Below are 26,508 nucleotides of genomic sequence, written 5' to 3' on the forward strand. Positions count from 1 at the left end.
TGTAAAACCATAGTGGAAACCATAGTGGAAACTCATCGGTAGGTCTAACCATGAGGTAGGTAGATATGGTGAACCTCCTAGCTAGCCTGTGTCAGTTCTCACTGAAAAAACAGTTTTTTGACAGTGAAAAGAGAGCCTTTGAATGACATACTGATAATTCTGTCTTGATAAAACCAGAGACTCGCTTTGAGTGCTGTACCTCACTGCTAGGTCACACTTAGGCTTCCCCCAGGGTGGGATTTTTCATCCCCCCCTTCCTCCCCCCAGCAGAAGCCTCCTGTTCAATATCTTGATTGTGGCATTAGTCCTGCATTATAGCCATCTGAGAGTGCTGGGACTGCCATAGGTCCCTTTATAGCTAGATGGTGCTCATATTTAATGTGCCAGAGGGGTTGCTGTTGCCATTGCCCCATGCTCTTCACTACTTTTGAAGTAGGGGCCACTTTGGCAAAAAGCCTTAAATGTAAGAGCCACATGGGGTGGGGCCAAGGGGTTCGGAGTGTGAGAGGTGGTCCAGGGTAGAGTGCGGGGGTGAGGGGTTCAGGGTAAAGGAGGGTGCTCAGGGCTGGGGCAGAGGGTTGGGGTGCAGGGGCAAAGGCTCTGGGGTGGAGCTGGGGATGAGGGCCTTGGGGTGCAGGAGGGGCTCAGGGCTGGGATACGGAGGGGGGTGAGGGCTGCAGGGTGGGGTCGGGGGTGAGGGGTTTAGGGTGCAGGAAGGGGCTCAGGGCATGGGAAGAGGGCTGGGATGCGGAGGGGGGTGAGGGCTCTGGCTGGGGGTGCAGGCTCTGGGGTAGGGCTGAGGATGAGGAGTTTGGGGTCCAGGCAGGCTGCCCCAGGGCTGGGGCCAGAGGACTTCCACCAGCCCTCTCCCTGCCGGCAGCAGCTAGCTCTGGGAAAGGGGCCTCTCTCCCCGCTGCCGGTAGGCATCACGGGAGATCCGGGGCGGGGGAGAGGCCCACAGCAGCCCTGCAAGCCCCAACTTGCTCCCCTCCACAGTTCCCTCCCACCCCAAACTCTCTCTTCTCCAGGTCTCTACTTCACGGCTGTTCATACCCTGCTGTGTGGCCACGCAGCTTAGAGGGAATTTAGGGAGCCGCACTTAGGGTCGAGGGGGACACCACTGTCTCGCGGGACTTGCAGTGAAGAACACTGCTATTGCCCTTTCCTTCCTGTAGCCTGGTTGAAGGCCTTCATTACAGATAGTGCCGGCCCTGCTGGCAGAATCCTAACGCAATGGACTTAATCCCCTGAGGTTTGCTACATTTGCCTCGTTTCTCAGTTACTACTACCACTTTGCAGATTCCTATTGCTTCTCTTACAGCACAGTTCTCTTGGAATACAACTGCTCAGCATCAATCATAGCTGCCTGCCTTGGTTTTTCTCCTCCTAGTTCAGCATGGTTGAATTTTCCTACGCTTATGTATTCTGCTGCTAATGGCTTGAAACCAGGCTGCCAAGTTGTCTATCTTGACTCTCTCATCCAGTATGTAGAGTTCTCTTGTAATCCAGGATAGGGATGGAAGGTTATTTATTTTTATATATATGGATTGTGAAAAGTAGCATCCAGTGGAGACTAAAATGCAGACTCAATCCCTTTCTACATTTCTGTGGATTAGATCTAATTTGCTGTGTGGTAATTTGCTCTGTCTGTTGGCAGCATGCTGCTGAAGTGCTCAGGGCCAATTGACGCATTCTGTTTGTGGGAAAGTTCAGCTAATAAGTGTGTGCACATGGGTGCATTTGTACATATATATTTTCTTCTCTTTATTAAATATGTATCGTTAAATCTCTTAAGGCCCTCACACCTATGGAGAGGCGACTTGAAAAGGGGGGAGACTTTACCCCCAGCAATCTGACTTGAATAATGCAATATGAGATACAGGTATCTTCTCCTGATCCAATGCTTCATGCAGCAAGATTTTTCTCTTAATAGTGAACATTTGGATCTGGTATCTGTAATTTTCTTCTAATAGATGTTCTTCTGTAAAGTAATAGAAGTTTTATAAAGTTGTTGAAGGTCTGCGGTCAATTCCAAATTTCTTCAAGATCCAGAAATATGGATGTTTTTCAAACAATATGTGCATGTTAACAAAAGGTTATATGTAGATTCCCTCCCCCAGGAAGTAATAGATAAAAATACAGTATTAGGATAAAAAATAAACAGTACACAGTTCCATTGTCACTGTATAGGGTCTGAGAACAACACACAGGGACTCTGGGGGAAGGCACTGCATTGGATTGCCTTAAACAGGGACATGTTGGGGGAAGGAGCCTAGGGCAGGAGAGGGTGGGCCATAGTGCGTGTCAGTATGTCCATTCTGGCTTGTGCTTCAAGTCACAGGGAGCACTGGGGAGTATGCCATAATTTAGAGGAGCCAAGCTCCTCTGAATTATGCTGGGGCCATTGCAGTAGGGTACAAATTCTGTGCTGTGCCTGCAGGAGACAACGGACTCCTGGAGGCAGAGCATCAAATGTGGCCCTTAATGCATATTTTACACCTTAATTTTCACCAGATTTTTATATGTATATTTATTTTGTATTTATTTTTCACACCTATAATATAAAAAGTTACAGGGAGAAGAGATTGGACAAAGTTTATACAAAGGAACTTCACCCAATATGTGCACGTAGCAGTGGTGGAGAAACTTTAAAGATTCCCCCCAGATTAAGCCTTTGTTTCCCAAAGAAAACACCGTTGACCTCCAGTGGGAAGTCGGGAAACTTAGACTAGTTGGTGATTGTACTTTTTATATTTTTTTTCCTAAATAAATCTTTCCTAAAATGACACTGATGGGTTAAAATTCTTGCATTTAAAAAAAAAGAAATCTTACCTGTTACACTAATAACCAGAGTTTTCTGTGATTAAAAAAACCCCAAATTATCCAATTAACCCCGTCCCCCCAATAAAAGTGTTTTTCTGCGATTGAAATGAAAGTTTGAACTCTAGTTTCCCTAGCCATAATATATATAGATTTCAGTTGAACATAATGTTTTATTGATATATTTACAATTTTTAAGCAAGTTTGAAGCTTGCCACTGCCATCAATCATTATAATAAAATAAAATTAATAGAATGGTCCAATCACAGTGCATTGGTTCTTTACTGTTGTCAGTGGCCTTGCTGTTTCTGCCTCTTGTTTTCGTTCCTTTTCATCCAGTTTGTTTGGAGCTTTGCATGTGTTCTACAATTGTCTGCCTTCAAACATAATCTACAGGACAGCGCATTACCATCAACATGAAATTTGTCCATGCCAAACTCAGTGACATGGTCTTTAGGGGTGATAAAGTTTTCGGCATCTCTTCATAACTTTAATTACTCACAGCTGGAGGCTGAAGTGAACTTTGAGATGCATTAAAACACAAATCCGTACACGCTGTTGAGTAACCTCTCTCTCTATATATGCCCAAAGCAGTTTATTGGAGTATGTTTAGCTGTGTAAATTTAAAGCCCATTAAAAAATCAACCACAAGAGGGGTAGGTCGCATTCATTGAATAAGTGACACCCTATACTTTCAGTAAAATTTAGCTAATAGTTAAGATATGTACTTATTTTTTTCGCAGAATGTAGAAACTAAAGATTCTATGTAAAAATGCAAATTCTGCATTTTTTTTACATTTTTCAGAGGTGCAAATGGATTGCAAGGATCTCTGCTACTAACACAAGGATTATTGAATCTAAAATTTAAAAAATTATATCAATTCCTCACCTTTCTCATTTTATGCAATCTTACTTATTACATTTTGCTCAACATGGACAATAATGAAAGAATGGAAATAAAATTGAAGTCCATCTGTCAGTTTCTGATTAGTTTAAGTTTGTTGGATCTCAAACTCCAGGCTGCAGTATTCTGCAAATGAATAAGGTGCTGCAAGAGAACATTGGTTTGTTTAAAAATAACTTCCTTTATTGTTTTTAAAAAAAATGTTGATAGCCAGCCTTAGTTAAAAGCATGGTGTAGAAAACGTCATTCTTAAGCCTTAATGGAGAAGAGAATGTCCCTTTAACATCTGGTAACCACAGTTTAAAAAAAATTTAAAAACTGACATTTTCTTCACATCTTGCATTGTGATCCACAATTCCCCCCCCCCCCATCTCTTTCCATCCCCAGCTCTCTTTAACACAGTCCACCCCCATCCTTCAGCACATGCAACATTTTAAGATGGATTTTTATTCTGGTGATTGTTAAGCAGTAAAGAACATTTGAAGTTGATTTTAAACTGCTGGCTAGAACCATGAGACACAGAAGAATAAAAAGCCTGTCTTGTCTATGTTTGAAGCAACTTTCTCTCTTCTAATGTTAATCTGATTTAATCATGTTGTTAGAGTTGAAAAGTGGGTAAAAACTATAGGTGGTGAACCCAATACCCTTTATAAATGGAGGAAAAATTCCAGTCAGATCTTCAGATCAGTTTGATTCGGTCTTTCTCTCGCTTGCACCCGATCGCTTACACTAAGCAAGCATAACAAGACTTTTTTCTTTATCAGTGCAATCACTTATTAAACACCAAGAGGCAAATTTTCAAAAATTTTCATGTGGGGTTTCAAGTCTGTAGCTTCAGTTGTTACTAAGAGCTGTGCTGCTAAATCCCCACCCAATTCTTTTACAGTTTACCCTAGTATTGTAAAACACTGAAATTCATGGCAATTTATAGGTTTAGCAGTGATGTAATTGTTGGTAACATAGTATCACGAGGCACATATAGAACGTTTGTTCAGGTCTTTGAAAACTGTGCAGCGGGTCAGCTAATGAGACAGTCCTGCAGGGTGATCCACTCGTGCAGTGTCCTGTTGATTTCAGTGGGACTCTGTCACTTTGCAGGATTGGGAACTAGTTTGGCTGATAAGTCAGTAGTATGAGCTTTGATATCTGCTCAGTGATGGTATCTGCTCAGTGACAGCTTGAAAACTACAATATGATACTATGTGGAGAGTAAATTTTTTCCTAAATCTTCTTGTTGAAAACAGAGTATAAATGTATGGCACTGTATAAATGTTTGATACGTATGTTACAACAATCACTCATTCTGAGAAAGGTACCACGTGGGCTAATTAGGCCAGTTTCACAGCAGTGGAGTTTTACACACTTCTGGTGGGCCTCAAAGTGTTGCTGTTCTGTTGGCTGTAGAGCATATTTGGAATAAATTGTACACTATGTCTTGTGTATTTCATAAAGCAGTGGGGAAATGAAGGGACTCTATTAGGTGTCCTGCTCAGATTCCTTTTTCAGATGGTATACAAAATATCAGACCTTGATGATAAAGTCCATGAGGACCTAGAGATTTGTATCCCTTCATAAAAGTGTTACAGTCTTTTAAAGTATTGAACAAATGCTCATATAAAGTGAATCTTCCCTGCCAATAGCAGCTAATGAACTAGCTTTGTTTCTCTGTACGTGACTTCAGGGAGATACACTGAGCTTTGTAAACTTACAGCTAATACAGACTAACACGGCTGCTACTCTGAAACCTGTCATCTGTACTTTGTGAAACGAACGTTTATACCACGCTTTCCCCTGAAAGTACAGTAATTTAAAAATTCCACTAAGAGCAAGATCTTCACTCTTCCCTTGAGGAGGGAAGGTTTTCTTTATGGCTTTTAACATCCAAAAATGTAGCTGGAAAGTCTAATTTAATTCCAGGAACATAGAATATTATATACAGGCTGTTGGTGGAAGACAGTGAGACTCCACAAAGGGCGAAGAGGCCCATGCTTAGAGATCCCTTTGTAGGACTGGGATCTATATTACTTTGGGTTCTTCTTTATTTCTCTGAAAGTTTGTGATCCTAATTATTCTTTTTAAACATGCTCTAATTTAAGTGAGGAGAGAATTTACTAATTCCTGCTCGTTTTCGTTAGCACAAATTGTGAGGGCTGTGGACACTTCTGAAATTACTATTCATTGATTTTTCAAACTCTTCACTTCAAAATGGGTATTAATGGGCATTTTAAATTTTGTTTTGTTTTAAAAAAGTCATCTAACTAAGACAAAAAAACTTTAACAATTAATAGTATTTTCAAAGTATTTAGAATACAACATTGACCAGGCTTGGCAGAATTCCCATTCCTTTATTATTTTTAGTTTTTAACTCATGCCCCAGAATTTCCAACATGAGAAGGAATCGAATAGTGCAAATACATCTGAAGTGTTTGCCTGCAGTGTTCTTATCTTTAAATAGCTTCTTTGAAGGAGCGTATGTGCCCTTTGCCAGAGGCATAATTAGTATCTTTCAGTAGTTCATGTGGAGAGGAACGTGTCATCTTTATGCTGTAGTACAATAGCCTGTACTTTTACTGTATTTTCTGTGACTGAGATCACATTATTCCTAATAGCTTCTGTTTTTAAGTGGCCTTTACCCACCTACAATTATTTACAGGTTAAAAATGTTAATGGAGCAATAGAAGTTAGGGAGTTGGTTCTCTTTCCACTCCACCTCCACCCTTCAGGGGAGATGAGTTCTTCAGGGGAGGTGGGAGTAGCAAAGATGATGATTAGTATCCAACATTAGAAAGCTTTCCTAGGGTCAGTTTTCAAAATAAGCTGGAGATCTGGGAACTAGGTTTTTATTGATTTTTTAGGGATTCCTAAATAGAGGCATCTCAGTAATTAAGGCCTCAAAATACAGCTTTCAGTCTGTGCTAACAGAACTTCTGCCCTCTCATAACCCAAAACACACAATTCTTCACTCTTTCAAGTGATTTAACAATTTCATCAACTTTAAAATGCTGCAGTATTGCGAAAACGTGTGCAAACAGCAAACTCCACTGTCACTGCAGCAAAGATATGCATATTTTTTCAAACTTCGGCACCTTTCACCATTCCAGTGACCCTGTCCTCCAGAGACAACCCGTACCTGCTGATGCAGGTGGCGGAGGGAGAACATAATTCAAAGACACAGCTCAAGTCCACACCCCCACCTCCTTACCCTCAGTCTCCCTTCCCAGAAAGCAGCAGCATCTCCATGGAGCTCCCAGCTGTTGCTTCTACCTCTGCCCACGGGGAGCAGCTCACCAGCTCCGGTAGCTATCCCACAGGGAGGGGCCCCAGCCACATCATGTGACCTGGCAGAAGTCTGGGGGCACACATGATCCCGGGTGCCTCCCCCGGCCATGTGTTGCCTCTGCTGTCCTCGCACAATCATCCCACCCTTAAATAGGCTACGGGGCAGGTGTCACGTTTTGGGGTGCAATTGAGACCAGTAAGAGGTTGTGTCACTGTTAGTGCTTGAGCATTGAGTGCCACTATGCTGTTGTAGCTCCCTTTGTGGACACTCCAGCCAGCACACACGCGTGCACTGGGTGTCTGTGTGTTAAGCAGCCTTGGTTCAGCAACTCTTGACTCCATCAGCCTGCCTGTCACATCACAGCCATGCTCTGGTCTCCTCCACCCTTGGTTGCTAGTAGCCAAGTGTCCCAAACACACCCGGAGTCCTTAATTTCCGCAAAATAGTCTGCCGTGAAATGTTCAGTAATAAGACCCGTTGCTCCTTTAAAGAGACAAAAGCACAGCAGCGTGTGGCTTTAACTGGAGTTTTTAATAATCACTGCAATTCAAATACAGCACTTGGTTGATTTAGAATAGAAGCAAAACCAGTGTATTTAATCAAAAAGAGAGATTTTAAGTAAATTCAGATTTAAGGGTTAAAGTCAAATGATTACAAACAAAAGTGAAAACATGAATCTAAAGGTCTAAAACTTAATCTAGCAAGATAGTCTTCGTTCAAGATGGTTTCTCTCTCTCTCCCACAGTCTTCTTTCCAGCTTTTTAATGGTCAGGACCCAACACACAGCTCAAATAGCTTGGTCTCTTTGTCCCCTTAGGTGAAGGGTGATTTCGGGTTCTTTGCCCCTCCCTTTGACAATTGAATAAGCCTTTGAAATGTATTCTTCTGAAGGTTACCCCCAGATAAAGTTCATTAGTTCATGCTGTGTAAAGGAGCCACAAGGTTTGGAAGATCAGGCTTCTTGATTGTTCCTCCCCTGCTGTTGGTTTTTACTATTGCAAATTATCTCTTCCTGCTGCAATCTCCAATACGAATGAATAGCCCATTGAATCTGGGCCACACCTGGTTTGAGGTATTGGCCTCTTTCCACTGTCTGGAGAAAACTTAGCAATTGCCCATCTTTTAGTCACAGATTTTAAAGCATAACATTAGTAAATATCCATAATTTCACATACAGCATTGTTACATATATTTTACAATAGTATTATTGACCAGTGTGGAGTTAGTTTTCAAATGATATCTCACAAGGCGTATTTTGTACAAAAATTATTCCAGTAGTATGTAGGGTGTGAACACAAGGGTGCCTAAGGTCACAGCTGGGTGGATTGATTTAAATCAAGGTGGTTTAAATCAGCAACTTAAATTGTGATTTAAATCAAGTGGAAAGTCTCAGTTCATAAACTTTCCATTTGTTTCTTGGTTACTTTCTAAAGAAAGGTGCATTCTCATTGATTGATATATAGCCATTAAAACCTGTTAATTTACAATTAAACAGAGCCTTTACATTAGATTTGGTACCATCTGTTTGTTACCTAGGAGGATACACTATAACTATGTACATATATTTAAGCAATTATATTGCTTAATATTTTCAGATGCTGATTGTACATTTTTAGTATGTTCAGGTAGGAAGAAGCTTTAAAACAAGAGTATGAGACCAGGGAGATGGGAGGGGGAAGGGTTAATGGATGATCCTCATGAGATACATGATAGTATTTCCTGGAGTCAGAGGCTGGGTCCCAACACCTGTGATGACTTGGACAGTCTCTTGTACCCGGGTACACAGCCCCTGGGTCTCCCACAGGATCAAGCCCTTAATACAGTACATTACCTATTGTGCCATATTTATAAAGATTGACCTCAAAAGTTAGATGTTTTCCCCCGATTCTTTCTTTATGTAGAAAAGCAGCCTTTAAAACCAAATTTTTAATAGAAGCTCTGGGATTCAGCATATTCATTTTTTTATTTAAGTGTTTGAAGAGATTATAGTACATTTTTAGAGCTTAACATAGTTTATATTAAATTCAGATTTCATTTAAAACAAGCTTAGGTTAAAAAAAGAAAAACTTATTATCTAAATAAAACAAAAGATGATTAACAATTAAATTTTTTTTGAAGAAATTTTTTTTTTATTCACTCTGCTGTGGCATACCCCTTTAACTGTTGTCATTTTCCTGGGTAGAAAATGTAGTGGCCTGCTGTCTCTATCCTCTGCTATCTTAACAGGGCATATCTACTCTTTGTGTGTCATAACATTTTTAAACTACCCCCCTCATAGACTTTAAGGTCAGAAGGGACCATCATGATAATCTAGTCTGACCTCCTGCACAATGCAGGCCACAGAACCTCGCCACTTCTGAAATAGATCCCTAACCTCTGGCTGAGTTACTGAAGTCCCCAGGTCATGGTTTAAAGACTACAAGTTACAGAGAATTTGCCATTTACACTACTTTAAACCTGCACGTGACCCATGCCCCAGGCTGCAGAGGAAGGCGAAACCCCCCCAGAGTCTCTGCCAATCTGATCTGGGGGCACATTCATTCCCGACCCCAAATATGGCGATCAGTTAGACCCTGAGGGCAAGATCTCCAGCCAGACACTTGAGAAAATAATTCTCTGTAGTAATTCCGAGCCATCCCCATATAGTGTCCCATCACCAGCTATTAGATATATTTGCTGCTAGCAGTTGTGGATCGGCTACTTGCCATTGTAATCAGTCTCATCATACCATCCTCTCCATAAACGTATCCAGCTCAGTCTTGAAGCCAGTCAAGTTTTTTTTGCCCCCACTGCTCCCCTTGGAAGGCTGTTCCAGTACTTCGCTCCTCTGATGATTAGAGACCTTCATCTAATTTTGAGCCTAAACTTGTTGATGGCCTGTTTATATACATTTGTTCTTGTGTCCACACTGGCTCTTAACTTAAATAACGCTTCTCCTTCCCTGGTATTTATCCCTCTGATATATTTATAGAGAGCAATCCTATCTCCCCTCAGCCTTCTTTTGGTTGGGCTAAACAAGCCAAGCTCTTTGAGTCTCCTCTAATAATAAGGTAGGTTTTCCATTCCTTGGATCATCCTAGCAGCCCTTCTCTGCACCTGTTCTAGTTTGAATTAATCTTTCTTAAACATGGGAGTCCAGAACTGCACACAGTATCCCAGATGAGGTTTCACCATATCTTACGTAATGGTACTAACACTTCCCTGTCTCTTCTGAAAATACTTGGCCTGATGCATCCTAGGGCTGCATTAGTCTTTTTCACAGCTGCATCACATTGGTGGTTCATAGTCATCCTGTGATCAACCCACATACTGAGGTCTTTCTCCTCCTCTGTCACTTCCAACTTCAGTCTCTTACGAACTACATAAGAACTATACAAACAGGTTAAAGAAAGCCAAACAAGATAGTTCCAATCAAATAGCAGATTTATCAATATAGTTATGAAAGGAGGGCATTAAAATGCTGACACTTTGGGAAGAGAAGTTTAATTGCTTCATAACCTTGATTAGTTTAATTCTAAAATACAAGAAATTGCAACATGAAGACTTGAGGTAGTTTTACAAAAAACTGGAAGGCAATTTTCATAGCTGGTTTTCAGTACTAAATGATTTGGGCATTTGAAGTTGAGCTTTTGGCATGACAAGAAATCATAAGACTTAATCCCATATCTTTTGTGCAAGCTTTGAAGTGAACAGATTTTAATTGCTTGAACCATTCCATTAATGATATTACGTTTGTATATAACACCTTTCATCCCAGCGAATCCTAAAGCCCTTTTCAAAATTAAGACTAATACACAGTGCTCTGCCATAGGTAGAGCTTTTCTCTTATGTAGTATGAAAAATAAATATATGTTGTATATGGGATCACTTCACCCACCGGTAAAATATGGTGCTGTGCATTAACAGTGGTTTAGGACAGGAATTGAAGAATAAAGCATTAATTTATGCTGTAATGGTAGAGGTTTAAAAACTTACAAAGCACACACTAGCCAAAAGAGCATATACAAGATAATGGAGGAAACCATAGTAGTGAGGTATGAGTGATGAAAGTCTTCTGACCTCCCTCCTTCCGCAGTCGATAGGTCTTCTGCTAGGATGCTGTCCTTGAACCTAGTGTGCGGACCTCTATCTTTCATACCAACTTCTGGCTAGAAGATGTTTGATAAATTGGAAATGCAGCTAGAAGGCAGAAGGAACTTTCTGTTTTTTTCTCTACTCTGTAGCCTCCGGAGTGCTGCAGAGGAATCAAGATTCTTCTCCCTTATGCTGCCCCCCTGACCTCCACTCACAGGAATGACTCCAGTGCCTGCTTCTGTTCCTATATTGCTGCAGCAGCGTGAAATTGACTTGATTCTGGTAAAGAGGGGACTGGTCTTCCGGGTTCTCCTCGTGTCTGTACCACTGACTCACTGCAGGACTATAGGCAAGCCAATTAGATTTTCGAGACCGATTTGTAAAATGGGGATAACATTTCAGTACTTTATAGAGGTATTGATGTCACTGTGGTTTTGGCCTTTGTAAGCAAATATCGGTGAGCCCTCTGATTTTTGTAATTCTAGAAATGTTATGGCTATTTTTTACTTTAATTTTAAAGAAACAAAAAATCTGTCCCGTCATGTGATGACAGACCTGAAAATGCAAACCAGGTTCTCGGGTTTGATGTCTATTGTCAATGTGAAAATGTTAGGAACTATAGCAATTATTCACAACCCCCATTCCATGTCCGTCCTTCCACATGCCATATGTGCTGCTACTAATGGAGCTAGGGCTAGTGCAAACTGGCAACTGGAGATCGCTGGAGATCGCTCTTCTGCAGAGCAGCAAAAGTAACCTCTGACCACAAAGAGGAATAGCTTAGTAGTGTAAGAAGCATGGTCTGGTGGAATAAGTACAAGAATGAGTTCTAATTCTAAACTAATCGTAGTTCTGAGACTAGTTCCCTCTATTGCTTTTGATACGGTCAAGTCAATTTATTCATTCTGCCTTAGCTTCCTTATTTTTAAAATGGGAGGTAATGTACCTGCATGGGTTCTGTGATGAGTAGCTAGTTAATGTTCATATAAGTGCTGAATGCTAGAGTGGGGAGGAAGAACGATGGAAAGACCGGGGGACTTGTAGAAGAGAATGCGGGAAGTAAAGGAATACAGGAACGGAGAGCAAAGAAAAAGACAAGGTATGAAGGGGAGAGCAAGGGGAAGATCTAACAGCCAGTAGGGTGAGTTGTTTTATCTACACCACTGAAGAGTGGGAATGCTAGTGTATACAAGGAGCTGACAGCATTTTAACCATGTGTTGTAAAAGGGAAGCAATAGGAGGAAATTTGATGCTATTTTTCAAAGAGAAGGAGGAGAACAATAAATAGAAACGAGGATGGTAGGTTATACTAGCAAGGGTCTTGCATACGTGTGGCATGGGTTAGAACATTTCAATGTATGTTCCTCTCTTATTGTATTTCCTTGGTTGACATTGTATAACCTGAGTTTTGAGAACATACATACTACTAAGATAACCAACAAAGGATTTTATTGAAAATTGAGCCTGTGCCCACCCTATTTCCTTTATTATATAGTAAAGGCAAACAGATTAGACAACATATGGTTAAAATGCTGTCAGCTTACAGTTGCCAGGTGTCCAGTTTTCGACTGGAAAGTCCAGTCAAAAAGGCAACCTAGCAGTGTCTGGTCAGGCACTAAAAGTCTGGTTACCTGCAGTAACCAATCTCTGCCACGGGGGTGTGTGGAAGAGCAGGAGCTGCTGCTGCAGCCTGGAGGAGCAGTGGAGTACTCAGGAACAGCTCCAGCGGAGAGAGGTACCGGCGGCTCCCCTGTTCTGCCCCAAGCATGGCTCTCCTTGCCCCACTCATCCCCACCCCCAGAGCGTGGCTCTCCCTTTCCCGCCCTGCCCCAGTTACTCATCCCCGGAGCCCAGCTCTCTCTCTCTCTCCAACATCCTGCCCCAGACACCCCTACACCTGTAGAGCCCTGCTCAGCTGGCAGGGGGACGGGGTGGAGACGGCAGCAAGCGATAGTGAGGGTGGGGGGACGCCTCCTCGGAAGGGGCAGAACAGGTTCCAGCAGTCAGTGCCCATGAGGACGTTGGCCCCCACTATGTCTGCTCCTTGCATGCACTAGCATTTCTACTCTTCAGTGGTGGAGCTGAAACAACGGTAGCAATGATGGGAAGTTTTTAGGGGTTGGGGAAAAGCTAGTGTAGACAAGGCTGCATCGTCTTGCAGGGCAGACAAAACCTGAAAAGCTCTTTTTAAAAAAAAAAAAAAAAAAGCTTCCTTCCTATGTTATAACAAAGCAAAAGATAACACAAGCTTCATTTTTGTTTTGTTGGTAAGTCACCTGTATTGCTGGCTGCTCTGGAGTCACTAGTTAAATAACCTACAGTTCATGAGAAAGTAAAATCTTCTGGCAGCCAAGGATCTAGTAAATTATCAGAATCCCAACGTTTCTGTTGAGTTGTCCCTTGGAGGGAAAATGCTGGCAACTGTGCATGCTTTTGAACCAGGCACAAGCAGCTGCTCTGCACGTCTGCCATGAGAGAGGCTGATGATGGAACAAAGATTCCTCCTGTATAAAATAGCCAGTTAGTATTTGTGGAAGGGTCAGGGAGAGCAGTCTTGGTGGCGCTCCAGCTGAAGTCCAAATCCTGTTCATAGTGATCTGATCACAATGGAAGGAGTGTTCCGTTTTTGTGTGCGTGCGTGAAAGAGAGAGAGAGAAATTGCTCAACTCTAGGTGTTGGAGCAAAATTGCTCAATTGCTTTGAGATCGTCAGATAAGAAATCTTGTATAAGTCCCCCTATTTATTTTTTGCCATCCACTATCCTGCTACCTACCTTGTCTCTGTGTTTGTCTCATCTACCAGAAAGATGAAAATTATTTTTGTTCTGAAAATTCCCATTGATCTCCAGCTTTCCCTTTCCCCTTCCCCCCAAAGGATAAACAATTGTCCCATGCTCCACTACCTTCACAAGCCGCTTTAAAAGGAAAAAAGGAGAAATTGGGCTGTATGTCATAGCTATAACACCAGGCAGTTCATGGTCCAGTGATGATGGAGGGAGCATGATTTGAAGGGCAGTGTGTATATGTGCTCCTTGCCTCGCTTGCACACTTTGGATATACGCTTCTCCAAGCTATTCAGGCACCAGAGAACTCTCTGTCCCACTTGATTATTCCTGCATGTGGAATTAAATAAATGAAATATAGTTGCTCTCCCCATTAGAGGTTACATATCTGATTTCTCAGTAAGGCTCCATTATGCCACCCTCACAGTATAAAAGGGCCATAAAATGTGGGTATAAATTAAGTTTACTCCTCCTTTAAGGACCATTTACGCTGCCTGCCAGAGCAGCATAAAGGGGCCTTATTATAAATGAGAATTTGGCCCTCTGTATTTAGCACAGAGGTGCAGGCATGTCAGCCCTATTCAGAAGGCAAGATTTTCCACCTGTATGCCGCCCCAAAATGGGGCCTTATGTCAAAGGCAGGAAAAAACCAAACCTTCACAAAAGGCCAGTAGTGTAGTATTTGGCATGCCACATATTTATTGGGTCAGGCTTAAGGCGCACATACCTTGACCTGCCTCATTCTTAAATCACTGTGACGGCTTAAATTGTTTGTGTTTTTCAAAAGCACAGCTGGGCTATGTTTAATTATTCGAAGAAATAAGAGAAGGGGGCTTAGGGGGAGTCTGTGTAAATAATTGAGGAAGAAGAATCCAATTTTACAAAAACCGCAGCCCAAATTAGAGAGAAGGTTGTTGGATTGAAATGATTTCTGTTGTGGTTGTAACATATCACAATCTGATTTCTGTCCAGATGAAAACATTTGGTTTGCACTTCAGTAAACATTGCAGAAACACTGCCAGCTAATTTTGAAGAGTAACAAAATACTGCTTTTGGCAAAACAGAGACTCTTTCCATACTCCTGAGTCCGTAGCTCTGACCCAAATTCTTGGGTTTTTTTTCCAACTTTGTTAATGCTCTTATATAATCTGAGACAAAAATGCCTGTAATTTCACAGGGAACAGTATCTTTTATTTTGAGGGGAGGGGAATTGAACATTTGACAAATCAGAAATGTTAATACTCACATTAAATGTCTTTTAAACTAGCCAAAAAGAGAGTATCATTTGTTCTATTGCATCAGCCACTTTCTTCTGAAAGGTAGGTGTGTGCAAGTAGTGTAGGTAGCTGCCAGAGTTCAAAACCCCCTACTTACATATGCACATTGAATTATATGCAAGTCGAAGGGTATGTCTTCACTAGCAACAGTAAAGCACTGGTGTGCGCTTTAACGTGGCTGTGTAGTCGCGGCACCAGTGCTGGGTCTCCCGGTACTGTAAAAAAAAACCACCCCCACGAGGGGAGTAACTACCAGCGCAGGGAGCGCGGCTCCCAGCACTGGTGCACTGTCTACACTGCCACTTCACAGCACTGAAACTTGCAGCGGGTGGGGTGGGAGGGGTTCACACCCCTGAGCGAGAAAGTTGCAGCGCTGTAAAGTGGCAGTGTAGACGAGGCCTAAGTTTTGCACATGAAAAAATGTGCACATTGTTTTGAACATTTTGCTCTGCAGATTATTAAAGGAAATCCTTCAATTTAAAAATCCCACTTCCATCTGACTTTTTTTATTCCTGTTATACAAATAACACTTATGACTCTAATTGAAAGAGATTAAACAACAATTAGCTTCTTTACTTGTGTATTAGGCAACACTTTGTGTATAGTCAGTTTCCTTGTTTCCCCTATATAGTCAGTTTCCTTTGTGTAGATCTTTCACAGAACATCGGAGAAGAGGAAAACACTTACAAGAAAGAGAGAAACGTAATTGTGAAACCACAGATGTTGGCAGATTACCTGAAAATACATTTAGCGCATTTTTAATAAAAGAACCAGAAGAGATGAGTTCAAAATTAGCTGTTACCACTGAAGAAAGAGACCTTGGAGTCACTGTGAAAACTTCACCTCAATGCACAGTAGTGGTCAAAAAGGCTGACAAAATGCTAGGAACTATTGGGGAAGGGATAGAAAATAAGACTGAAAATATCATAATGCCACTATATAAATCCATGGTGTGCCCACACTTTGAATACTGTGTCCAGTTCTGTTCACCCCATCTCTGAAAGGATATAGTGGACCTGGAAAAGGTTCAGAGAAGGACAACAAAGATGATCAAGGATACGGACCAACTTCCATCTAAGGAAAGACTAAAAAGTTAAGGGCTGATCATCTTAGAAAGGAATGACTACGTAGGAATATGATAGAGGTCTATAAAATCATGAATGGTGTAAAAAGTTAATAGAGAAATGTTATTTTTTCCTCCCCAAACAAGAACCAGGGGTCACCCAATGAAGGTAATGGGCAGTAGGTTTAATACAAAGAAGAGAGAGTAATTTTTCACACAATGCACAATTAATGTGAGGAGCTCGTTGCCATGGGGTGTTGTGATGGCCAAAAGTATAAACAGGCTAAAAAAAGAACTAGATAAATTAACAGAGGATAGGTTCACTGGTGGCTCTTAGGCCAAAATGGTCAAGGATTCAGCCCCATGCTTGGAGCAACCCTAAATCTCTGATTGTCAGAAGCCGAGAAGAGAAGATGGGTGGATCACTCCAATTGCCTCTTGTGGATGAGACATTTTGAAAGATACATTTTAGTCATTTAAGTTTCTGTCACGCATATTGTTCCAGTGGAAACCTGAAAACAGCAAACCCATGGCTCATCTTCACAAGGAAAAAAGGTGTGTTCTGAACTCAAGTTAGTTAACGCAAGGTGAAATCCTAGTGAAGACAAGGCAATTGTTATTTTCCCAGTAATTAGCAGATTGAATTAAAGACAGCTCTCCCACAAAGGAAGATTATGTCTGCAGGACTCCATATTTGGCCAGGCAGAGAGATTGTGCAGCAGAGTTTAGTACTGGGAAATATTTTGGTTTAAGAGTGGTTTATCTCTTTGAACTGATTCCTGATATACTCAACTGAAGTAAACCTGATTTAAATTGGAATAAGAGGGGTCACATAGCCTTTTGTACCTGTTTAACTACACTGATTTTAAATCACACCTTTAAGTCAAACCAGGACAACCTTAGGTGTAGAAAAGTCCATGTTTCCTCGGCTATACAGAACCTGAATGTTTAATGTAAACTGGAAGCAGGAAAAAACCCCAACCCTTCCTAAATTAAAAATAAAAATCCTTCTCCAGCCTTCTCTATACATAAAAAAATATATATATATATATCTAAAAAGTGCATAATTTCTTTTATTTGCAGGTTACCTTAATAAATCTCTGGTGAAAGGTGGGAGAGAACACTAGGTTTTCTGTGATGCATTATACTTCAGACTTGCTAGATTAGTGAAGTGAGAATTAGTGCAATTCTACTGTATCATTGGAAACTGCTAGTCTAATTTCCCTGGGCTTGAAATATACTCCCCAACCAGTCCCAGCTGTCAGAGGAATGTGGTTTAACCCTTGTTGTTCACAGTTTGCAACAGAAAATAATTTAAAAAGTATTCCAACTAGAGATGGCATGTTTATGGAATGAATGGGGCCAAGAAAGATGGCTATAGCTATGCTCTCAACTGGGTTAACCCTTCCCTCCCTTTTAGAGCAAATTCATACTCTACTGTAATGGGCTTTGAGCTGAAGTGGGGTATTATTGCTGTTATGTTATCAACACCGCTAGGTGCTGTCCTTGCATATAGTTAGACTTAATTTCTTCCCTGAAGAAGAGTTTGCCTGTTCTGCAGTCAGAGGGAGAAAACGCACAGTAAATGTGGGACTGATCCATAACCTATGGCTCCAGATCCAAAATTGCTAAAAGCTTGAGGTGCATGTGGATATGGGTATTCATATTCAGCCACCCGTGTGGGGTTGTTTTTTTTTTTAAAATATGCATTATTTATTTATTTTTGTTGGTATCAGTTAATTTTTTTTTTTTTTAAATTTAAAAGCTGTCTTTGCTAATTGACTTTCTTTAAGTATTCTCCTTCTTCTGAAATTTTACAGGCTTCATAGCTTGGTGTGTTTTGAGCATTAAATTGAATCAATGAAGGCAACAGCTATCAAATTTTTGAAAACTGGCATCTTAGAATGTACAGTAACTTTGTTTTCCTGCCAGGTTTTGTGTAGCATTGACATAGTAATGGCATCAAGCTAGTGGTCCTAGAAACTGATTCATAGAGTGAGTTACCACAACATGCAGAGCCAATAATTTTTGGATCCACATTGCAGACTGGTGTGAAGGGAAGAGAAAGGGAAATGTCTCTTTCATTCAGAACTATCCTAGGGTTATTGCTTTCTTGAGACAGTTACTGCAGAAGAGTTGGGCCAGTCCAAAAGGAATTGTTTATTTCCCTCCCAGCACCTCTTATCTTCTTCAGATGATTGCTTATGGTGTGACAGAAAGTTCCTGTTTTGCAGAAAAATGCCCCATTCATTTTTTGTTAGCTGCTTCAATTTTCATGCCTTCCAACACATCTGGAATCCTGTTTTTGCTGATCCTCATTCTGTAGAAATGTGATGGTTAGCGTGTGCAATAGACCAGGTGTGTGTGTGTGTGTGTGTGTAACATATTATAATCTCTTTGCAGAGAAAAGCACCATCCTGTGCTGGGTGTTGCTGGTCCTATCTACCCCATGCTGATGGCCCAGTAAGTGGTATCAGGAGACACACTGGCTGCCACCAGGCAGGGCTTTGGCTCTTGCTTCTAATGGCATCCTCAGATGTAAGGAAGAGATGGCATCATCTGTGCTGTCTCCAGTCTAGCAGATATCTATGAGCAAATCACCATGCCCACCGGAATAGATGGGGAGCCGCATGTATATAGTGATGAAGTGGAGAGGAGATGTTTGGGTGGGAGGTGAGGAGTCAGGTGTATAGGGGGAGTGAGGGCAAGCTGAAGTGAGCAGCTGAACCCACATAACTGCTTCCGTCTTTATGGTCCTATGTAGCAGCCTTTGACCTCAGGCTCTTCCCCTGGCTACAGGTCTTGATCCACTGCCAAGAGGATACCCTAGCTGTGCCTCACCCTCTCACCCCCTTTTTCTCATGTTAGGGGTAAGGGTGCTGGGGAGGGAGAGAGGTAGCTGCTTGGTGCCCTCCCACAGCAGATCCAAGGGTTGCTAAATAAGTTGAGGACAGAGACTGCTACGTGTGTTCAAAGCCCCGGTGTCTTCAGTGTGGTCAGTCCTGGCATCTTGACAGCCACGCTCACCTGCTCCACCTTTCCCCCACATGAGTAGCTACTCCCTGCCTCTCAGCCTCTCGTCTGTTTTGGGGAGAGGGGTGATTCTTCTTTGGCTTCTGCCAGAAATGTTTGTGGCCGATACAGCTGGCAGGCCCCCTACAGCTCCTCTTAGGGCTACTGGTGCTGGTGGTAGCAGGTGTTTCTTGCTGCTGTTCCAACCCTGATGATGACATAGTTAGGTGAGGCCCAGCAGGGGAAATAGGTTTCAGAGTAACAGCCGTGTTAGTCTGTATTCGCAAAAAGATAAGGAGTACTTGTAGCACCTTAGAGACTAACCAGTTTATTTGAGCATGAGCTTTCGTGTGCTACAGCTGTAGCTCAAGAAAGCTCATGCTCAAATAAATTGGTTAGTCTCTAAGGTGCTACAAGTACTCCTTTTCTTTCAGGGGAAATAGGGTTTCTTCCTAGAAAACAAGTTGTCTTCATGACCGCAGAGCAGCCAAACCTCAAAATATATTTTTACTTCTGAGAGACCAAGGTTGTAGTGCTAATCACTGTGATCCTCAGCATGAGGTTGATGTTTCCAGCCACTCTTTCCAAGGCGTGTCAGATACTTTGTATAGGTTCATTATCCCCTTCCAGTATAATTTGTGTAGTGAGAAACACTTTCCTGATGTCCAGTTGAACCAGGAATCATTAAACCCAAGGATTAACTTGAATGAACTGTAGGTCTTTATAACAATGCATCATTTAGATAGTACAGAAACTGTACGTGGCATCTTACAGCAAGTCACAACAAATGAACAACAAGGCACCAAAAATATTAAACAGCATAATAGCGGCTCCAAAGTGTTTACAGTCAAAAGGGTTTGCAAAGGGGCTCTGACCAAATGGTGAACTACTTTTTGCAGCTCTGCAGAACTTCCCACTCTTATTTAGCAGTAGGACAATAGTGCATTAATGAGCTCCATTTCCATGGAGATTTCTTCTTTTTGGAACACCAATAAACCTTTGTGTGCATAACTGCATAGAATAGTCCTTGGGCATCTGTCCCTGCTGGGGACTCTCTCATCTCAAGGTCACACCTCTAACATGTGAGATGGGAGGTTGTTCTTTAGGTGTCAGTAGTATTTAGTAGCTAGTTTATAATACAAAGAGGGAGACAATCCTGTATCCTTGAGTAGTGCAGGAAAACCCATGCACTCACATTACAGATAGAAAGGAAATGCTGTGACAGGGTATTCATTTAAAATCTAATCTTGGCTTGTTATTCACTGCACTTTTTATTTCTCATATGTCTCTAACTGAATGGCACATTTAAAAATATTTGTCCTTTTGTGTGCAAGTCAAATGAGATGGCACATCTTATGACATAAAGGAGATCTGGGAGGGAGCATAGCCAGAGAACTGGGCAATGGGCAGAGAATCAGGACATCTTGATTCTATTCCACCCTCTACCATTGACTTGCTGGGTGAACTTAGGCCAGTTACTTGGACCTCTTTGTGCCTTGTTTCTTTTCTATCTGTAGAATGGAGACAATAACCCATCAGTGCAAAGTGCTTTGAGATTTATAGCTGGAAAGCACTATAAATACTAAGTAGTATTACTTTAAAGTGTTCCTGGGCTATAGATTAGTTTATCCATACTGTCTTTGGCCCCAGTTCAGCAAAGCATTTAAGCACATGCTTTTAGGAAGATGTATTTATTTATTTATTTATTTATTTATTTATTTTTATTTTTATTTTTTGGTGGTTTAACTTAATAATGGAGTCTGGAAGTGTGGCCTTTGTATACATCCCTTTTGTAATAGCATTACCAAAACTGAAGGCATGCATTAGTCTGACCGCCTCTCTTTCCGCTATGTTTAACACTAAATTAGGTTGTGAATAATGCTGGTAGCTCAGAGGAATAATGGAATGACATTAATGAGCCTTTTCTTCATAATGATCAGGTTCTCCAGCCCTGCCCAGCAACATGGTTTATTTTGGAAGCTCTCAGGACGAGGAGGAGGATGAAGAAGAGGACGAGGAGACAGAGGATACAAAGGCAGCCACAAACAATGCTTCATCTTCATGCCAGTCAACCCCCAGGAAAGGAAAAACACATAAGCACGTTCCAAATGGGCATGGTAGGTCCTAAATCATTCTGTCTGTCTTCCTGCAGCGTACAGTTGAGAAGAGAAGGTGGGGGTTGCGGGGGACGCTGCCTTGTAAAGAATTCTAAGAACTGAATTATACTCTCAGCCCTGCAGTGACTTCACATCTGGGAGAAAACTGATACTGTCCATACCATGAAAATGGTTCGCATCTTCCCTTTTATCCAGCTTCTGTCTAGAGGCTGCAATTCTGTCTGTCTGTGGGAGAAATACAAATGAGCAGCCAGGGAGCTGGTTAGAGCTACATGGTGAAAACAGTTTTGCTAATCCCTGATGCTGTTATTTGGCATTTCCTCGGTGCCTTTACTTAGATATTTAGTCTGGAATAATTTAATGTTGTTGAAATTAAATATAAAAACCAAAATCAATAAATGCTACCAAAATATATCCAAGAGATAGCATTTTAATTTCGGATGTGAGCTGTTGCTAGCACATTTGCCGCTGAGTTTCTAAGCTGCAGTGTTAGCCTTGTCAGTAACATAGGACTTCACCTCTACACACTTTATTTTTTTTTGCATGTCATCAGAGTTGCATTAGTTGCAACCTAATTTCTTCATATGGTTGTCAGTCATATCCAGATAAACTAATCAGCGTGTGTCACCACAACATGTACTCAACACCTACTAACCTCAGGACTAAGCCTACTAGCCAGGGTGAAAAGAACCTGAGGTGTCATGTCCCACTACTACTAAAGCCCACATGGTCCAATTGACATCAGCATCACCCTATATTAAAGGCTGTTCACCACAATAAACAAAATTCTGTATTCCCCATTCCCTTCCACAATATCTCTTCGCTATGAAGAGTTGGTCTGCAACGTCTGCCGGATCCTTTCCCCTCCTCTCTGCAGAAGGGCACAGACTCCTTGTCATAGTCGGCTTTCCAGGGAAGATAGAAGTGGCCATTGCTGGTCTTTCTTCCTTCCGAGGAAAACACTAGGAGATCCAGCCTTCCCCCAATTCCTGCTGCCTCATTCCCATTTTACACAAGAGTTTTCTTTATGAGGAACAGTTTGTAGGATCAAAGGTATTATTGCCCCTTTTTGACCCAAGCAGATAGTCAAAGTTCAGGGGATTGGGGATGTTCCAGTTGGAAGTAGAAATTGATGCAATCTGATTGATTTATAAGGAATGTACAGAATTCTGCTTCTCCAAAAGCAGGAGGAATCAAGAACAAAAGGAACAGTTTTGTAGCTTGCCACCCAAGCCTCTTTAGCTCGCATCAGACCCAAAAATCTTCTTTCTAGCTGTTTTCCAGGGTCACACGATGCTTACAGGCTGATTCTTGGTTTTCTTGCTTTTTGCCTTTCTGTCTGTCTCTCTCTCCTCCTGTGTGTTCTCAGTTTCTGCGTTTTCTGCCTTCCTTCATGCATACATCCACCCACCTGGTCACAAAACCAGAGGAAACTCTCCTCTCCTCTCTTGTTTCTGCCTGCTGCCCCGCACTAGTTTCTGGGTATACTCTATTAGGCCTTTTTTTAGGTGTGGCACTTTGTTTCTTACCCTTCACTTAAAATGGTTATAAGTTTATTTCTCTGTTTTGGGGCCAGTTGCACAGAAATAGAAGGAAAGAGGATACCTGGCAATACTACAATTCACAAGTTTTTAGCAACAATTTTAGTGTTGTAAAAGGCCTGAACCTTTGATTGTAGGATCCAAACTTTATATCTTGCATCAAAGTCCAGTATTAACAAGTACAGAATCGTGCATAGCGCAAATGAGACTCTCAGCTCTGTAAAATGCAGGGCTTTAAATGCATGGTGCATATGTTGTGCCAAAAGGGTTCCTGTATGTTAGCACATTTTCTTTGAGAATGCCCTGAAGTGCAGCCACTTCGAAATTAGCTTGAAACCAGACACACCTGAACCCTCAGTTGGGGGTAAAGTGTTAATTATTTTCACCCTTAATAATGACTTGATACTCTTCATCACTAATCAGAGTCAGTATAAGTGAGGCTTATGCATTAATAGTTATGCTGAAGACCTTTGTATAGTACATGAGGGATTATGTGAAATGTTTTGTCAAAGGTGATGAAACATAATCTTCCCCCAGAAGGTACTTTGTGTATTAAAAGCTACCTTGTTTGAGAGTACCTTAAGTTTTCAGTGTCTGTCATATTTGTTGCTGGTTTGTGTATGTCTGTTTCAAATGAGACCACAAGCAAAAGCAGACGGGAATGGCTGCCTCAATTGAGGTTAATCTGGCGCGAGAGTCAATTTTTAATGGATTTAAGTCTTTTGTTTTTACAGTACTATGTGTAGACAAACACTATAGGCCTCAAAAATGTTAAACATTTGCTATGACATAAAGCAGAAAAGGTTCAAAGATTGATTAGTGTCATTAGATAGTGTCAGATAATTGCTTCCTAATAAATACAGGAGGCACATTAAATTTCCAGGATGACATGATCATTTACCCTATGATTGTACTGGCCTGTAGCAGTTATATGATGTGTTGCTGGAGTACTCGGTTCTTACAAACTATTTGTACATGTTTTTGTAAGCTGTGGAGTCTTTTGTTCAGTGGTGTTGCCTAAGTAGAAAATACACACACATTAAAAACTTTTATACATGTGAATTAGCTTCTCTCCTCCTACCCTGCTGCAGTATTACATATATTGTTATATTCCCACTTGCTTGGTATTTCCAGCACACTCTGAATTTCTAGCTATGATATAGAGTAGGAAAATGTATAGGGAGACAAGTGTTCTACCCCCCCACGCCCCTCCCAAAAAAACCCCCAAACAAACAAAAAAGCAAAAACCAAACAAAAAAAACCCCTTCATGCTAGAGTGGAGAGAGAAATATGCAGTAGTGTGATGGGCATTGTCCCTGACGCAATATCAAAGTGCAGGCAGCAATAATTTTGTGGTTAAACTGTTTTCTGAGAGATTGGTGCAGTTGCCACAAGGGAAAATGGTGGAGCTGTGCTTTTAAATATTGGTACCACTTTACTGCTACATTGCAACTGGTTAGGGAAGAGTCTAGCAGATGTTAAAATGAGTTTTCAGCAGCCCCTGTTAAAGACTTGGATGATGATAGTGGAGTTTTTTTCAGGCTTTTTGTCTTGGTCAGACGTTAATATTTGGTTGAAGGGAGTTGATATCTTCTGTCCTTTGTACAGTTTCAGATGTATTTTGTGGAGTAATTTGTCACCATACACACCAGATTTAGTTTGTCTACTAAAGAACTGTTAGTATTGTTTATGGGAACTTCAAATACTTTTGCTTTTTAAATTATTTTCGAATGTGGAGCAAGCAAGACGAGCCAGACAAGAGAGCAGATTGGTCAAAATGAGCATAGCAGCATTTCCTCTAAAGGAACGAATTTGTAGTTGCTTGTGAACAGTAACATAGAATAAAAGTGATAATTCTTGTAAATAGCATGTTCATGGACTACAGCACAAACAAGTGTTACATGTAATTTGTGAAATTTCTACCAAATTGAACAACAAAAATACCCATGACTTTCCCCTCTCCATTGTGTGGATCTTTGTGGGGAGAAGATGTTTTGAGTAAGCCCTAAAGCTAAATGTGGCATTGAGCTCCCAGTCAGAGTGATTTTAATTGCTTTAGGATTCATACGAAGGTTAAAATGGTGAAAGCTAGAAACTAATCAGTTGAATCACTTGGTTTCCACTCTGCAGCTGACTTCAAAGACTATCTTACCAGCTAAGAGACTGTATGAATCTTTACTGAGAATAAAAAAATCTTTGCTGTTATAGTATTTTAAAATGGTTAAAATAGATGTATGGAATGTGCATCAATGGTCTCTCTATTCTTTTAAAATCATGTGGTTGCCTTTTAACTTCAAGCTTCCTGATACATATTATAGAATTTTGTGGTGAATTTCAGCATTAATTTATGGAAAACAGAAGAGTCTCTGTGTTGCAGTGGTTAGAACAGAAGTTTTGGAGACTGGATTTTAATCTGAGCTGAACCATTCACTCATTTTGACCTTGAGCACATACCTCCGTAATTGCCAATGCCTAGATGTGCAGTGTGTTTAAAATGTCTGCAAACTTCCCAAAATGGGAGAATCACAACAATTATCTTGTAGCAGACTAAGAAGCTTAAAGTGATGATTGGCTAATTTCTTCAAATGTGAAGATTTCAGGATTCCGTATTTCTGACATCAACTAAAAAAATTGTCAAAACCAGAGAATTGTGAATGTGGAGCTACCTTACCTGAGACGGTCACTTTTGCTCTCAATATGCTTTAGTCGTCCAAACTTGACTTTTCTCCATTAAAAACTGTTTCCTTGGCCAGCGTAAACTGGGCCTAACTGTATCTGAAATAGTTATAAGCCATGTTCTGAAATGTATCTAGAACATGATTTGTAAAACTTTTACTATAGGGCTTTTGCCTTTGTTGGGCAGAGGAGAAAAAACCCATTCTTGGAAGGGCCACATTTAAAAACCTTTCTGGAAAATACGTTTTTACTCTTAACGTAAATTGGGCCTTCAGATAAAGCAAGGAGACAGTACTGCAAAGACTATGTTGGATTTTAGTGCATCCTGCTTCTTTTTAAAAAAAAAAAAAAAAAAAAAAAAGGAAAGAAAAACACTTCAGTTCTCAATTTGCAATGGGTAATTTAGCAAAATGATTCTCAGTACATATATAGTCTTGTAGTAACAAATTCCCTATAAGAGATCAGGGGGTGCTTAATACTCTTCATTTCAATGAATCACTCAGTGTATTGTTCATGTGAGCTATGCCATAAGTAGCATCTCTTATGAATGTCAGTGTTTTTGAATGTTTGCATGGGAATGAATCCTGAATGTGTGGTTGAATGCAAATTTTATGCTACTCAGTTTTGTTTGCATTGAATTTGATATTTCGGGGTATATGCATGAGCTACAACTTCTATCACATCCAACTGAATTTGTCTTAGCAAGGAAAAAAAAAACATAGAAGCACATCTGTTGTCCCCCGCTACAGTATAGAACAAGAATATTTTAGAGGCACGGTGCTAGCCTAGAAAGTGAGTTGCCAATTATTTGTGAGATTTGCAGCCTTTTGTTGAAATATCATAGAACCACTAATTGTTGCAATAAACATTTTTGCACATGTAATTTTTCTGCAAAAATATTTGTAACATGAAAATTACCAGTTCTGCAGTTATTTGCATATCTAAATATGCAAATTAGACAA

At 41.0% G+C, this 26,508-nt stretch overlaps 1 protein-coding gene across 1 annotated transcript in view; it reads left to right on the forward strand.

Moving 5' to 3' along the window:
• JARID2 (jumonji and AT-rich interaction domain containing 2) overlaps window positions 1-26,508 on the forward strand; it is a 306,448-nt gene that overhangs the window by 218,060 nt on the left and 61,880 nt on the right. The window contains exon 5 of the mRNA XM_048839904.2: window positions 21,153-21,329. Coding sequence (XP_048695861.1) covers window positions 21,153-21,329 — 177 coding nt within the window. The remainder of the gene's footprint in view (window positions 1-21,152; window positions 21,330-26,508) is intronic.

The sequence above is a fragment of the Caretta caretta genome, chromosome 2, assembly GCF_965140235.1.
Source record: "Caretta caretta isolate rCarCar2 chromosome 2, rCarCar1.hap1, whole genome shotgun sequence".
Classification (NCBI taxonomy): domain Eukaryota; kingdom Metazoa; phylum Chordata; order Testudines; family Cheloniidae; genus Caretta; species Caretta caretta.